Here is a 17,221-nt window from a genome sequence, read left to right as displayed (position 1 = left end):
TAATGAAACAAGTTATATGAATTGTTGAATGTGAAACTGATGCTGTGCCCTGTAAACTTTCACTCAATCCACAATAAAAACCTTAAATTAAAAAAAAAAAAAAAAGATGTATTGATTATTACTAGTGTCTGGAATACAAAGGTTGGAAACAAAGAGGAAGGAACAGTAGTTGAAAACTATGGCCTTGGTGATAGAAACGATGCTGGAGATTGCATGATAGAATTTTGTAAGACCAATGACTAGTTTATTGAAAACACCATTTTTTTTTAAGCAATGTGAAAGATGACTACAGATGAACCTCACTAGGTGGCATACAAAGAAATTAAATCTGTGGGAACAGATAGTAGAAAAGTTCCATATGATCAGTTAAAACAAGTCCAGGGGCAGACTGAGGAACAAACCATCAATTGCTCATATGCAAGTTTAGGTTGAAACTGAAGAAAATTACGTAAGTCCATGGGAGTCAGAATTTTGATCTTGAACATATCCCACCTGAATTTAGAGATCATCTCAGGAACAGATTTGATTAGTATTAGACACTAAAGACTGAAGACCAGAAGAGTTGTAAGATGCTAAACTCTTGGGAGAAATGCTAAAGCAAATGGAAGAAATGAGGAAGTCAAAGAGCTGAACAAAAAAATTTCAAGGGGCAGTTCAAGAAGACAAAGTCAAGTATTATAATAAAACCTAGAGTTAGAAAACCAAAAGGGAAGAACACGCTCAGCATTTCTCAAACTGAAAGAAGTGAACTTGCAATATTGAAGGATTCTATGGGCAAAATATTGAATGATGCAGAAAGCATCAAAAGAAGATGGAAGGAATACACAGAGTCACTGTGCCACAAAGAAATGGTGGATGTTCAACCATTTAAAGAGGTAGCATATGCTCAAGAGCCAGTAGTACTGAAGGAAGAAATCCAAGGTGCACTGAAGGCATTGGCAAAGAACAAGGAACTGGGAATTGTAGGAATACAAACTGAAATCTTTCAACAAACTGATACAGCACTGGAGTCACTCACTCATCTATGCCAAGATATTTGGAAGAACAGCTACCTGCCAATTGAATTGTAGAGATCCATATATGCACCCATTTCAAAGAGAGGTGACCCAACAGAATGTGAAAATCATTAATCACATGCAAGTAAAATTTTGCTCACGATAATTCAAAAATGGGTGCAACGGTACATTCACAGGGAAATGCCAGAGGTTCAAGCTGGATTTAGACTAGGACATGGAACAAGGGTTATCATTGGCTGGCATCAGATGGATCTTGGCTGAAAGCAGAGAATACCAGAAAGATATTTACCTGTGCTTCATTGACTACACAAAGGCTTTCAATTGTGTGGATCATGACAAACTACAGATAACATTGCAGAAAATGAATTCTGGTACACTTAAGCGTGCTCATGAGGAACCTATACATAGATCAAAAGGCAGTTGTTCAAACAGAACAAGGGGACACTGAATGGTTTAAGATAAGGAAAAGTGTGTGCCAGGGTTATATTCTCTCACCATACTTATTCAATCTCTACGCTGAGCAAATAATCCGGGAAACTGAATTATATGAAGAACATGGCATCAGGATTGGAGAAAGACTCATTTACAACCTACAATATGCAGATGATGCAACCTTGCTTGCTGAAAGTGAGGAGGACTTCAAATACTGATGAAGATGAAAGATCTCAGCCTTCTGTATGGGTTGTACTTCAATGAGAAGAAAACAATATACCAATAAATAATATCATGATAAATGTAGAAAAGATTGAAGTTGTCAAAGACTTCATTGAGCTTGAATCCACTATTAACACTCATGGAAGTAGCAGCCAAGAAATAAAACAATGTATTGCCTTAGGTAGATCTGCTGCACGAGACCTCTTTAATATGTTGAAGAGCAAAGATGTCAGAGGACTAAGGTGCACCTGACCTAATCCATAGTATTTTCAATAATCTCAAATACATGTGAAAGTTGGACAATGAATAAGGAAGACCATGGAAAAATTTGATGCATCTGAGTTATGGTGTTGCAGAAATCAAAAGCACCATGGACTGCCAGAAAAACAAACAAATCTGTGTTGGAAGAAGTGCAGCCAGAATGATCCTTAGAAGCCAGGATTGCAAGACTTTGTCTCTCATACTTCGGACATGTTATCAGGGTGTACCAGTCCCTGAAGGTCATCATGCTTGGTAAAGTGGAGGATCAGAGAAAAAGAGGAAGACCCTCAATTAGATGGATTGGCACAGTGACAGCAGCAGTGGGCTCAAGCTTAACAATGATTGTGGGGATGGCTTAGGACCTGGCAATGTTTTGTTCTGTTGTGCAAAAGGTTGCTACAAATCAGAACCAACTCAATGGCACCTAACAACAACAAAGAGGTCAACTCAAAAGCCAATTCCAAGGAATAAAAGAACATCTTCCCAAGAACTCCATTCCATAGAACAACTTATTAAGAACATAGATTAAATAAAACAAAACTTGAAAAATGAGGTGATTTAAAAAAGGGTAAGTCAAAAAAGGAGACTGACTCTAAAAATTAAATAAAACTATAACACCTCAATAAGAAAAAGACAACCCAATTAAAAAATAGGCAGAGGACATGAACAGACACTTCACCAAAGAAGACATTCAGGCAGCCAACAAACACATGAAAAAATGTTCATTATTAGCCACTACAGCAGAGATGGGGAATGTCTGGCCTGTAGGCTGTATAAGGCCTCAAATTCATTTGGTTTGGCCCTGCCAAGGCAACCGCAAGTGGGACTCAAAATTCAAAAAATCTAGGAGCTTTTTTCATAGCAACATAAATTTATATAAGTGATGGTATAAATATCTAAACGGTCCTTGGCAGAAAACAGGTTCCCTACCCCTGCACTAGAGAGACACAAATCAAAACCAATGAGATACCATCTTACCCCAGCATTAATAGTAAAGTTCAAAAAATCCCAAAACAACAAATGCTGACAAGGGTGTAGAGAGACTGGAACCTTTCCACATTGCTGGTGGGACTGTAAATGGATCCACCACTATGGAAAATGATATGGTGTTTCCTCAAAAAACTAGAAATAGAAATACAGTATAACCCAGCAATCCCTCTACTTGGTATATATCCACAAGAAATCAGAGCCATGACACAAGTGGTGGTGGTTGTGTGGCATTGAGCCAGATCTGACTTATAGCAACTCATGGGGTTTCCAAGGCTGTAAATCTTTACAAGAGCAGAAAGCCTCATCTTTCTCCCACAGAGCATCTTGTAGACTCAAATTTCTGACCTTGTGGTTAGCAGCCCAACTTGTTATCTACTACGTTACCAGAGCTCCTGATGACATGAGTAGACACATGCAAACCCATGTTCTTCACAGCACTATTCACAATAGAAAAAAGATGGAGATAGCCTAAGTGCCAATCAGTGGGAGAATAGATAAACTTTGGTACATACACACAATGGAATCCTATGTAATGTTGAAGAATAACAATGAATCTGTGAAACACCTCATACCCTGGATGAACGTGGAACACATTATGCTGAGTGAAATTAGTCAATCTCAAATGGACAAATATTGTATGAGACCACCATTATAACAACTTAATAAACGCTTTTCATGCTAAAAACTATTTTTTGGTGGTTTCTAGGGGTGGGAGTGAAGGGAGAGTAATTCACTGGCTAGAGAGTAGACATATGCTAACTTAGATGATGGGGAGGGCAGTATACAAGAAGAGGGAGGTCGGCAGAAGAATGATGAAGACAGGTGAAGGCACAGGGAGGTGGGCAAGGATTAAAGGGGATAGAAGTAAATATAGTTATATATAATCCCCATGAAAAACAGTGGTCTGTGACTTCAAGTTTGTTCCCAATCATAGTGATCCTGTATAGGGTTTCTGAGGAGTGACTGGTGAATTTGAACCATCAACCTTGCTATTCAAACTGACTTTGTGGTCAAGTGCTTATCTTACAGTGCCACACCAGATATATAAGGGGTTTATAGAGGTGGCACTGTAGGAGCAGCACTGGACTACAAATCACAAGGTCAGCAGTTCAAACCCACCAGCTGCTCCTTGGAAACCCTGTCATACAGGGTCGTTATGAGTCAGAACCAACTCGACAGCACTTAACAACAACAAATTTACCTTTGCAAGGAGCCCTGGTAGCATAGTGGGTTATGCATAGGGTTGCTAACTGCAAGGTCAGCAGTTAGAATTAACCAGTGGCTCCAGAGGAGAAAGATGAGGCTTTCTGCTCCCACACATATTTACAGACACAGAAACCTATACAGGGTGGCTATGAGCCAGAACCAACTCAACAGCATATAACCAGTGGACAAAATGATGAAAACTTCTTAGATATTATCAAGCATTTTAAGGCAGTGAGTTGCTGGACCTGGGGGCTCAGGATAATAGTCTCAGGGGACACACACCCATGGTCAATTGGCAGAACATAGTCCACAAAGACAATGTTCTACATCCTACTTTGGTGAGTAGCGTCTAGGATCTTAAAAGCTCATGAGTGGCTGTCTACGGGCAACTATTAGTCTCTCCATGTGCAGAAGAAAGAAGAATGATGAGAAATGAAGATGATTGGAATCAATTAGTCCAACAGACTAATGGAACATGTGAACATCAGTCTCCAAGACTCTGAGACCAGAACTAGATGGTGTCCGGCTACCATGTAGAAGGTCCCAGAAAGAGTGGGGAAAAATATGGAACAAAACTTAAAATTATTTTTAAAAATGAAAAATAAAAGGACTGTGCTTACTAGGTCAGAAAGAGACTGGAGGAGTCCGAGACTTTGGCCTTCAACTACCCTTCAGGTCTTGAAAGAAACTCACCCTCATGGCCCAATTTTCACCCAAGCAGTAGACAGTAGTGGGAGGCAACACTAGTAAGGTATGCTCACCATGGATGATCAGTCATTCAGCATAAAGACAAAGTGGGATAACTATTGTGGCATGGAAGGGATTGCAATCACTGAGATGAAACAAAGTGTATGATTTGTTGAATGTAAAACCGATAATTGATCTTGTCTGTAAATTTTTACTCAATTCACAATAAAATGCTAAAATTGGGGGAGGCGGGACTGAAGAACTTGAAAACCTAAGAGAACAAATCAAGGAGTGAGATAATAGAAGACAACGAGTACCTATGGAGACACAGACTCTCAGAGTGACTACTGATGGAAAAAAAAACCCAAATGGTAATTTAAAGACACTGGAAAGAAGACGACAATACATATAGAGGGCAGAGAGAACCCAATATATGAATTCCTAGAATTCCTGAAAGAAAGAAGCCAAGAAATGGTACAGATAAAAGCCTGAAGAATTTCTCAGAAATGACAAAAGACCATGCCATGTTCCAGGAAAAGTTGGTATAGAACCCTTCCCTCTAGACCACTCTCTTACTACTACACTTTGAACTTCAAGTAATGCTTCACCAAAACCAAGATGACAAAACAAATCATAAGAGGAAAAAAATCAGACTAACTTCAGATCCCTTTTCAGCAACATCCAATTCCATACGGCAATGGAGCACGGTCTGAGGGAGAGAACCAAAGGAGTTGACCCAACAATGCTAGACCCAAGAAGATGAAGACATTCTCATGACAAATTTGGTAATGCAGGACTTATAAGTTCCTTTTCTGGGGGAAGAAACCTACCTCATGAAGAAATTCAGCTAAATAAGGGATTGATTTAAAATAAAGACTCCAGGAATGAAAAATCCGTAGTAAAACAACAGGTGGTCAGAATTGAATCTGTTTAAAATTTCTAAATAGTAGGAATTATCATTCCTGAACATGAAGTTTATGTTATAAACTTGGACTACGTGGCAATCATAAAATAATGAAGAAAAAATTGGGAGGTATTGGAGGGGAGGTGAAGGAAGGGGAAGAGTGCTAATGTTTTCTTTTTTCATAACCAGGGTCAGCTGACACCGTTCACAATGGGAACCAAGTTTAGATAAAACTCTTATTGACTCAAACCTCTTATGTTTTCCTGACCTCTTTTATTAAACATAGAAGGATCTTTTAGAAAACAATCTCTCTTGTGGTGAAAAAACATTTATTAGAAGAGTGCAATTCCTTAAACCTTATTTTAGTTCCATTTTCTGGTTAAACTAAAGTAAAATTAAAGTTAATGATTTTAATTAAAAATACAAAAGTATAAGTATAGTATTATCTAATGTCAATAAAGTCTACCCTTGTGTCCATCTATGTATGTATGTATGTATGTGTGTGTATATATATATATATGTATATATATGTCTAAAATTAGATTCACTAAATGTTAATGGTTACCCTTTTTACATGGGGGGAACATGGGTAATTTTTCTTAAATTTAAAAGGCCAAGAAAAACAAAGGACTGGTTGGATCCTTGGCACAATATCTACAAAGCAGATGGGAACAGGATGTTAGAAAAGCAATGCACTAAGTGTAATAATGAAACCATCGTATCCTTTGGGGATAGGGAGCAAGTCTCTAGGGCATGAGTTAGACTGTAGAATGTGGGTTCTTCAAGCATAATCACAGGCCACTCAGAGCCAGGCCCTCACTGGGAATGGACCCCCCTGAATGGGTCTGGTGATTTGGAGTGAGAATACATGCTTCCTCTCTGCATTTGTCCACTGTGACCACAATAAAGGGCCTTTATAAATTCCAGGCTGCCGATGTTGTTTAGCATCAAGTACTGGGGGTGTTAAACATCCTTCAGGATGGAAGGAGTAATTACTCATGATCTGCAACTTGTCCAAGGATTATCTCATGGTCAGAAGTATTTATAGACCATTTTTCTTCTTAAAGGATATTAGTGTTAATGAAAAACTACTGTTTCTTTAATCTCAATACTGGCACAGGAATGAAAAACATCTCAGAACCTAAGTGGGAATAATTTTTCACTCCAGGATTCTCTTTTCAGGAACAGTAATTGCTTTACAAATAATATGAGCTTAATTTGTGGCAAGTATAATTTTAATTATAATCTCTGGCCTTCATCTATTGTTTATTAGTAGTAATATATTATAATTTCATATTATATTCTATTTTTATTATACATTAACAACTAAAGACATGTCTATGCTTTCAAATATGGCTGATCATCAGAACCACCTGGGGAGCTCTGAACACCTACAAACATCCAGGCTCGACCACACATTAGAAACCTTCCCAGGTGATTCTCATTAACCATGGGCGCTAAGAACCACTTCCTACAGAGCCATTCCCGAGGTCCTGGTGAGTGGATACTGGTAACCTGGGTATGTCTCTAGTGGCCACAGCTCTCTACAGTTTTCAGTGACCTGGGTGAAGACAAATTAATCAAGCTGATCTAACTTGTGTGCACAAAACTGTAAGAGATAAAACAGAATTTGGATGGTGGGATTGAAAAGAATCATGATATGCTGTTAACAAACAATGCAATGGAGATTTTTTAAAAATTACACAGAAATTTGGCATTTAGGTGAAAAATAATCAACTGTAAGATATCTGAGACCTGCATGAATATCAGATCATATGAAAATAACTTAGGCTCATTGTTGACCTCAAGCTCAAAATGAGCCAAGAGGATGTCTAACCAATGTAACAGACAGAGTTAACATGAAAACTCTGTTCCAAAAGCATGAAATGCTAGGTAAGTTCCCAGGGGCCACTAATGAAGAAATAACTGAAAGCCCAAACACAGTGAGTGGAAGTTGGGGCCAGATGGCCCACAGGGGTCTGACTGGAAATTGGGTCTCCACCACAGGGACTGCATGGGGATAGAGATGGGACTGTGGACAGTGAGTCCTGCAGAATGCTGGAAGCCACAGAGGGCTGTCCCACGCTCTCATAAAACGGGCTCTCAGAGACCTATTGACTGGCCTAGAGATTGGCTAGAGAGTTGATCTTCCACTGAACATTATCACAGGGTTTGGGGAAGGATTCATTCATGATAACCCAGCAAGGGTAAGCCTACACCATCCATATCTATGGAGTTCAAATTCACTTTCCCACATACAATATGGGAAAATCAAGCTGCTACATTAACAGAAAACATTCCTTCGAACCATAAAACCTAAGATATTAGGACAGAGGCAAATGGGAGGAAATGCTCACACAACACCACTGTGAGCTCAAAGGTCACATTGCATTTGTGTGTTTACGTGTATTGTGGGGAGGGCACTGCTGGAATGACCTTCTGTAAGCCTTTGACCCAACAAGGCCCAAGGTGCCTGTGAATACAAGAACATTGAGAGCAACACTTGAGAGGGGGTGGGCCTAACCAACATGAGGATTAGCTAGGAACTCACTTGTAGTTGTCATCTTCCACAAACTTCTGGAGTTCTTCAATGTAGCGTACAGACTTTAGGTACTTCTGCACGTGGGGCAGGGTTGTAAGGTGATCTGTGAAAGACAGGCAAAACCCACAGACTTTAGTTTCTCCCCATCTCCAGGCTCCAAAGGAGAAGCACAGAATTCACTGATTTTAGCATGAGCTACTTCTTGGATATTGGGACGGTCATTCACTCTTTTAGTAGTAATAGATGATCTATTGGGACAGGCCATGTGCTGAATACTGGGCACATATGGTGATCATGCCTGGGTTTTGCCCTTCAGGAATACCCCCAGGAGTCTTGGCCACAGACACCATGCCATCAAGGCTGCTGTGGTTTTGTGGCCAGGAAGGAGGAACTGAGACCTCCACTTGGGGCACAGGAGCAGGAAAGAAGGTTCCATGGCTTCCAAAAGAGACTACCCATGCCCTTTCTTTATTGCTGACATCTTCTAAATGACCCCAGGTCCATCAAGCTCATTCTTGGAGGATTGGCGTACCTTGCTTGTAGTCGAGTTCCATACCCCAAAGTCCACCATTATCTTAGGTGAAATCAGTGTTCACATGAACAGCCTATCTAGTATTCTGACTTCTCAGCTCCTTGACCTCATCTCCAACAACCTTCTCTTTCATCCATCTCAAGCTTTAGATCTGGTCATATATATCAGACACCGGTTAGTTGCTCATCAAGCTGTTCCTTTTTCCTTCTAGGCACATGGCTAGATTATGTTTCCTAGCCTCTGTAGGAAAACGTTATGTGTGCCACTTGCAAGTCTGGTTTATAGAACCCGCTCTTGTCTGATTCTCTCTCTTTCTACCTCTGCCACGTGGATGCAGAGTTCAGTGGAGGGCTTTGAAATTATGGAAGACAAGAGTTGCCACAATATGGAAAGGGTGTGGTTCCTGACTCTGCTGGAGAGTAGCCTAAAGGAACACTTGCTTGGATTATTGTGTGAGCAAAAAACAAACTCTTGTTATGTTAATGAGGAATAAACTCATATTATATGGAGCACAAGTAGCTAATGGGTACATGTTGGGCTGCTAACCGCAGGGTCTGCAGTTCGAATCCACCAGCCTCATCTTTCTCCCATGGAGAAAGGCTTTCTGCTCCTATAAAGATTTACTGCCTCAGAAACCCTAGACATAGTTGCTAAGAGTTGGAATTGACTTGATAGCACACAACTACCACCAACACATTAAACCACTGATCATTTTGGCACTGCTTTCTACAGCAGTCAGTCTACTTTGACTACTATGACTGGTAACTACTCTATCTCTAAAGTCACTAATAAATGAATTCACTATATGACCACAAAGGAGCTCTGGTAGCGTAGTGGTTATGAATCAGGCTGTGAACCACAAGGTCAGCTGTTCGAAACCACCAGCTGTTGCATGGAAGAAAGATGAGGCTTTCTGCTCCCATAAAGATTTACAACCTCGGAAACCCTGTACAGGGAGGCTATGAGTCGGAACCGACTTCACGGCACATAACAACAACAACTATCGCTACTATTAAACCTCTAACCTCCACTACCCTTCTCACTCCAGCAGATTTACTTTAGAGAAAACAGAAGCCATCCAATGAACATGCTCTTATCTTACTAACAGGACCCAAGTCCATCTGCATTCCCCTCACTTTTGTTAACACTATCAAAGGCCAGGAGTCCTATTCCAGGACCCTTCCCTCCTGCCTTCTCAAAGACCTTATATACTGCTTGTCTTTTAAGCTTTCTTTTGTTCTTTTTTATATTGTTCTATTAACTTATGAAATACCAAGCTTCTTCATAAAATTCAACAACAACCACACCTCTTTTCTTGATTGTATACTTCCTCTGTGTCTCTCACTCTTCATTCAGTTCTCCCAGCTTTGCTGCCTCCAGTAAAAGTCACCATTATGTCTTATCTGTAGAGATTACCTTTTCCTTAGTCTCCCTGATCCCACCCTGGATTCCCTCACCTTCAAACCCATTCTCTCTCCTGCTGGGAAAATAATCTCTTTGGAATGCAGGTCTGGTTTAAACATACATTTGTTGTTGTTAAGTTCTGACTCACAGAACATAAAATAGGTTATTTGTGTAAAGAGATATGAAAACTCATATACACACCACTTTTGTAAACATATACATACCCACACACATTACCCTGGACATACAATGAATATTTCTGGAGAGATGCACAAAAAACCAATAACCTTGACGCTCTCCAGGGAGAGGAACTGGAAGGCCTATTGGCTTTCACTGAGTCTTTTTGAACCAAGTGAATATAAGACTCATAGTACTGAAAAGATTAAAAAACATCTTGTTATTGTTGTGTGCTGTCACGTCAGTTCTGACTCATAGTGACCCTGTATAGCAAGGGTAAGGAATGTTGGGCTTATGGGATATATAAGGCTGTAAAATTATTTTCAAAATTTAATAAATCTAGGAGCTTTTTTCATAGCAACACAAATTTATAAATATCCAAATGGCCCTTGGCAGAAAAGAGATTCCCCACTCATGCTGCATAAGGTTTCTGAGGAGCAGCTAGTAGACTTGCACTACAACCTTACAGTTAGCACTCTAGTGCTTATCCACTAGCACCACACTAGGACTTCTACATTTAAGACACGTTAGTGGCATTTCATTGCTTAGGGTAAAAACACAGATCCCTACTTTGTCAAGAAAACTTTAGTCTTCACCTTCTATTCCAGTCTCACATGATACCCTGCTTCTCCCTACTAACTCTCCTTGAGCTCACCAGTCTTCTTCCAATCCTTGATATGTGTGCTATACTAACCTCCCATCACAGGGCCTTTGCATGGGTTACTGATTCCCTTTGTGAGGACACTCCCGTGCCCTCTCTTCTTTAGTAAACTCTTCTCCTTGACTCCATGACTTGGTCATGTCCATTATGCCATCATACTACAAAGTCAACTGTATATTGAATATTGTTAATGAGTCTTCCTCCAATTCTGATGCCATATAGTCCAGGTTCTTTGATTTGCTCAGCATACAGATTGAGTAAGCACAGTGAAAGAATATAACCTGACACACACCCATCTTAGAAGTACAGCCAGAAAGCTCCTAAGAAGGCAGGGTGGCGAGACTTTGGCTCATGTACTTTGGACATGTTTATCAGGAGGGATCAGACTCTGGACAAGGACATCAATGTCATCCATAATTTGTTATGGTCTACGCAGTTGAATGCCTTTGCATAGTCAATAAAACACAAACATCCTTCTGGTATTCTTTGCTTTCAGCCAACAACAACTATACATCAGCAGTGATATCCCTTATTCTATGTCCTCTTCTGAATCCATTTTAATTTCTAGCAGCTCCCTATTTATGTACTGTTGCAACTGTTTTTTTTTTAATTATATTCAGCAACATTTTACTTGCATGTGATATTAATGATACTGTTTGATAATTCCTGATTCTATAGGGTCACCTTTCTTTTGAATTGGCACAAATAGGGATTTCTTCTTGTCAGTCTTTCAAATGTCTTGACATAGACTAGTGAGTGCTTCCAATACTGCATCATTTTGCAGAAACATTTCAATTGGTCGTCCATCAATTCCTGGGGCTTTGTTTTTTGTTGATGTCTTCAGTACAGCTTGGACTTCTTCCTTCAGTACCATCATCAGTTCTTGATCATATGCTCCTTCCTGAAATGGGTGAATGTAGATCAATTCTTTTTGGTACTGTGGCTCTGAGCATTCCATTCATCTTCGTTTGATGCTTCCTGTATCATTCCATATTTTGCCCATGTTGCTGCTGTTGTTGTTAAGAGTTGTTGAGTCAGTTCTGACTCATTAGTGACCCTGTATGGAGTTTCCAAGGAGTGGCTGGAGGTTATAACCAGCAACCTTGTGGTTATCAGTTCAATGCTGATCCTACAGTGCCACACCAGGACTCTATTTTGCTTATTTGTTGTTGCTGTTAAATGCTGTCGATTCGGTTCCGACCCATAGCGGCTCTGTATAGGGTTTCTGAGAAGCATCTGGTGAGTTTGAACCACCGACCTTGCAGTTCAAACTGATTCTGCAGTCCAGTGCATTAACCCACAGTACCACACCAGGACTCCATAGTTTGCTTATAGAATCCTTCAATATTGCAACCCAAAGTTTGAATTTTTTTCTTAAATTATCTTAGCTTGAGAAATGCAGAGCATGCTCCTCCCTATTGGTTTTCTACTCCAGGTCTTTGCACATTTCATTATAATACTCGTCTTTGTCTTCCTGAGCTGCCCTTTGAAATTTCCTCTTTTATCTTATCATTTCTTCTAATTGATTTAGCTTCTTTACATTCAAGAGCAAGTTTCAGAAACTCTTCTGATAACCACTTTCATCTTTTCTTTCTTTCCTGTCTTTTTAATGACTTTTGCTTTCTTCCTGTATGATGTTCTTAATGTCATCCCACAACTCTTTTGGTCTTTGGTCACTAGTGTTCAATTCATCAAATCTGTTTTTGAGATGGTTTCTAAATTTAGGTGCGATAGACTTAAGGTGGTAATTTGGCTCTCGTGGATCTCTTTTAATTTTCTTCAGCTTCCTTGGTGCCACTCACTAGATGCGTGAAATTAGGCATGTGACTAAACTATTTTCAGCTTCAGTTTTCTCACATGAGATACAGAGATAGTATCATCTAGTTTGCACTATCTTTGTGAAGATTAAACCTTTGTATAAAAGATATAGCATGTATTTGGTGCTCAAGCTGTTAAAATGAAGGACTAGCTGGTTTCCAGAGCTATCTCACTGACAGGTGCTGGACCCCCAATTTTAATACTCTATGGTTCCAACACATAGGGTACTAACCATAGCTGCAGGAAACTTGTAAATCAGCAATTATTCGGAGAATATTGTTCATCTGATTGGATCTTTGTTCATTTTCCATGATGCTTCCTGAGGCAGGGTACGCAGAATCAATGTAGATTAAATCCAGAAGATAGATCCCTGAAATTAAAGAGGATATTAAAAGATAGTTGGAGATCACTGCTCATCAGAACAAAATAGTGCAACGTAGTACTGGCTCTGGTAAAAGGTTAAAGGGTGACTTATAGAAAACCAAGACATGATTTGAAGTTCAATTCTAATCCTGACTACTCATTTTTTCATATAGACTGCTCAATTGTAAATCAAACAGCTGAGCTACTGTTTATTAGCAAAATGAATGCTGCCAAGACAAATGCAATGCATTTCTCATTCTTACACTTTCTATTAAAAAAGAAATGGCAGGGCATGAAAGGGACTCATGTTTTTTTTCACCAACTGATAAAGATAGGTAAAAGGTGTCATATCTGAGACCATTCATTTGGATTGGATCCATTTTTAAATTTACTTACTTAGTTGTCTATCTGTCTGGTTATTTGTCACATCTACCTATGTAAATGCATACATACACATACCAAAACCAAAAATCATAAATTAACTGAGGGACAAAAGAAGAAATCAAAAGAGCAACAGTTTTGGATCCACGACTTATTAGTTGTGTGGTACTGAAAAAGTGCGGTAACCTATTTGAGTCACAGTTTCAGAAACTACACAATCAGGCTAATCATGGAATCCAGTTCCTTAGCAGCAGAACACTGCCAGATATCGTGCAGGAAGATGACTGGGGAAGAGCTGCCTCCTCAAAGTAGAGTTTACAGTGATAACGTGAACGGAGTAAAGCTTTTGGGACCTTCATTTGCTGATGGGGCATAACTCAAAGTGAGGGGAAACAGTTGTAGACATCCAATAATTGGAACATGGAATGAATGAAGTATGAATCTAGGAAAATTGGAAGTTATCAAATGAAATGGTATACATCAAGATTGATGTCCTAGGCATTACTGAGCTGAAATGGACTGGTATTGACCATTTTTAATCAGACAATCATATGCCAGAAATGACATACTGAAGAAGAGGAGCATAACATTCATAAACAAAAAGAACAGTTCAAGATCTATCCTGAAATACAATGCTGTCTGTGATAATATTCATATGCCTACAAAGAAGACAAGTTAATGACTACTAGTCAAATTTATACACCAATTACTCAGAGAAGAAATTAAACTTCTGCAATCTTAAATTGATCAAACATACAATTAAGATGGAACCATAATTAATGGTGACTGGAATGCAAAAGTTGAAAATGAAGACATTGCTTTCGTGATAGAAGTGATGCTGGAGATCACATAATAAAATGCTGCAAGGCCAATGACTTACTCATTGCAAATGCCTTTATTCAACATAAACAGTGACTACACCTGTGGACCACCACTCATCTGTGAGTTTGTCGTACTGTGGTGGCTTGTGTGTTGCTGTGATTCTGGAAGCTATGCCACTGGTATTTTAAATATCAGTAGGACAGGTTTCAGCAGAGGTTCCAGACTAAAATAGACTAGGAAGAAGGAGAGATGGACTACTTAAGAATTACTGAATCACTGAAAACCTTGTAAGAGGCAGTGGAACACTGTCAGCACCAGAAAACAGAATACTGAAACATGATTAAAAGCACCAGAATATTGTTAGATATAGTGCAATAAGATGAGCCCCTCAGGTTGGAAGGCACTCAAAATATGACTAGAGAAGAGCTGCCTCCTCAAAGTAGAGTTGACAGTGATGATGTGAATGAAGTAAAGCTTTCAGGACTTTCATTAGCTGATGGGGCACAACTCAAAATGAGAAACAACAGTAAACATCCATCAATAATCGGAACATAGAATGCACAAAGTATGAATCTAGGAAAATTGGAAGTGGTCAAAATGAAATGGAATGCATAAACATCAACATCCTAGACATTAGTGAGCTGAAATGGACTGGTGTTGGTCATTTTGAATCTGACAATCACACAGTTTACTATGCCAGGAATGACAATTTGAAGAGGAATGGCGTTGCACTGATCATGAAAAAGAACATTTTAAGATCCATCTTGAAGTACAATGCTGTCTGTGATTGGGTCCTGGTGTGGTGCTATAGGATAAGCACTCGATCACAGGGTCAGTTTTAACTGCAAGGTTGGTGGCTCAAACTCACCCGCTGCTTCTTGGAAACCCTATACAGGGTCACTATGGGTTGGAACCAACTCGACAGCACATACAATAACAGCAACATGGAAGACCAGTTAATACCACTATTATTCCGATTTACGTACAACCACTAAAATCAGTGATGATGAAATTCTTCAGTCTGGAAATGATCAAACATGAAGTCAAGATGTATTGATAATTACTGGTGATTGGAATGCAAAGGTTGGAAACAAAGAAGAAGGACCAGTCATTGGAAAACACAACCTTGGTGATAGAAATGATGCTGGAGATCGCATGACTGAATTTTGCAGGACCAATGACTACTTCATTGCAAATACCTTTTTAAACAACATAAAAGACAACTATACACATGGACCTCACCAGAAGGAATACACAAAAATCAAACTGACTACATTTTTTTAAAGAGACGGTGGAAAAACTCTGTATCATCATCCAAAACAAGACCAGGAGCAAACTGTGGAACGATCATCAGTTGCTCATATGCAAGTCCAGGCTGAAGCTGAAGAAAATTAAAACAAGTCCACGAGAACCAAATTACAATCTCAAATACTGTTGTTGTTAAGTGCCATCAAGTCAATTCTGACCCTTACGAACCTGTACAGGGTTTCCGAGGAGCAGCTGGCTGGTGAGCTTGAACCACGGACCTTGCAGTTCAAACAGCTTTGCAGTCTGGCACATTAACTCACAACGCCACACCAGGACTCCAAAATTTCACGTATATCTCACCTGAATTTAGAGACAATCTTAAGAAAAGATTTGATACACTCAACAAGAATGACTGAAGACCAGACAAGTTGTGGGCTGACATCACACAAGAAAAAAGTCAGGCAGAAAGAAAAAGACCAAAGTGGATGTCACAAAGACATTCTGAAACTTGTTCTTGAATGCAGAGTGGCGAAAGTAAACAGAAAAAAATGATGAAGTAAAATAAAGATTTAAATGGGCAGTTCAAAAAAAACAAAGTAAAGTACTATAAATAGTAAAGTGAGTCCTGGTGTGGCGCCGTGGGCTAATGCATCAGACTGCAAAGTCATTTGAACTGCAAGTTCGGTGGTTCAAGCTCACCAGCTGCTCCTTGGAAACCCAATACAGGGTCGCTATGGGTTGGAATCGACTTGATGGCACTTAACAGCAACAGCAAAGTATTACAAAAGGAAAGAATACATATGGTATTTATCAAGCTCAATGATCTGAAAAAAAAAATTCAAGCCTCAAGTAGAAGTATTGAATTGTTGAAGGATTTCTATGGACAGAATGAGAGAGTGGTGGCTCTGTATGATAAGTACTGGATTGTGAACCATAAAATTGGTGGTTTGAGCCTAACAGTTACTCCATGAAAGAAAAATGAGGCCTTCTGCTCTGTAAAGATTAAAGCCCCAGAAACCCAATACAGGGTCACTGTGACTTGGAACCAACTCGATGACATGTAACAACAACATGGACAAAATACTGAATGATGTAGGAAGCGTCAAAAGAAGATAGAAGAAACGCACTGAGTCACTGTACCAAAAAGAATTGATTACATACTAAACTGTAAAGAAAAACTCAATTAAGTTCATCACTGTTCACATTCTTTGATCTTACTACAATGTATTTAGGATTTAAAGAAAACAAGAAAATTGTAACTATTTGAAAACTACACAAACACACTTATAAGTAACTTTTAGGGCCCAAAAAACTAAAACAAAAAAATCTGTTTGAAGACAGTAACTGTGAGAACACTACTTATCAAAACAAGAGGATCTAGCCAAACTGGTTGCTAGGTGCCATCGAGTCGGTACTGACTCATAGCAACCCTATACACAGCAGAATGAAACACTGCCCGATCCTGGGCCAACCTCACTATTTTTGCCACGCTTGAGTCCATCGATGCTGCTACTTGGCCAATCCATTTCGTTGGGGGTCTTCCTCTTTTTCTCTG

General features: G+C 39.4%; 1 protein-coding gene across 2 annotated transcripts in view; it reads right to left on the bottom strand.

Moving 5' to 3' along the window:
• RALGPS1 (Ral GEF with PH domain and SH3 binding motif 1) overlaps positions 1-17,221 on the bottom strand; it is a 522,711-nt gene that overhangs the window by 68,196 nt on the left and 437,294 nt on the right. For both annotated transcript variants that reach the window (XM_006834782.1, XM_006834781.1), the window contains 2 exons: positions 13,085-13,222; positions 8,270-8,363 (listed from right to left, as the gene is read on the bottom strand). In XM_006834782.1, coding sequence (XP_006834845.1) covers positions 8,270-8,363; positions 13,085-13,222 — 232 coding nt within the window. The remainder of the gene's footprint in view (positions 1-8,269; positions 8,364-13,084; positions 13,223-17,221) is intronic.

The sequence above is a fragment of the Chrysochloris asiatica genome, unplaced genomic scaffold (assembly GCF_000296735.1).
Source record: "Chrysochloris asiatica unplaced genomic scaffold, ChrAsi1.0 scaffold00014, whole genome shotgun sequence".
NCBI lineage: Eukaryota > Metazoa > Chordata > Mammalia > Afrosoricida > Chrysochloridae > Chrysochloris > Chrysochloris asiatica.
Note: the sequence above shows the minus strand (reverse complement) of the source record. Positions and strands in the feature narration are given on the sequence as shown.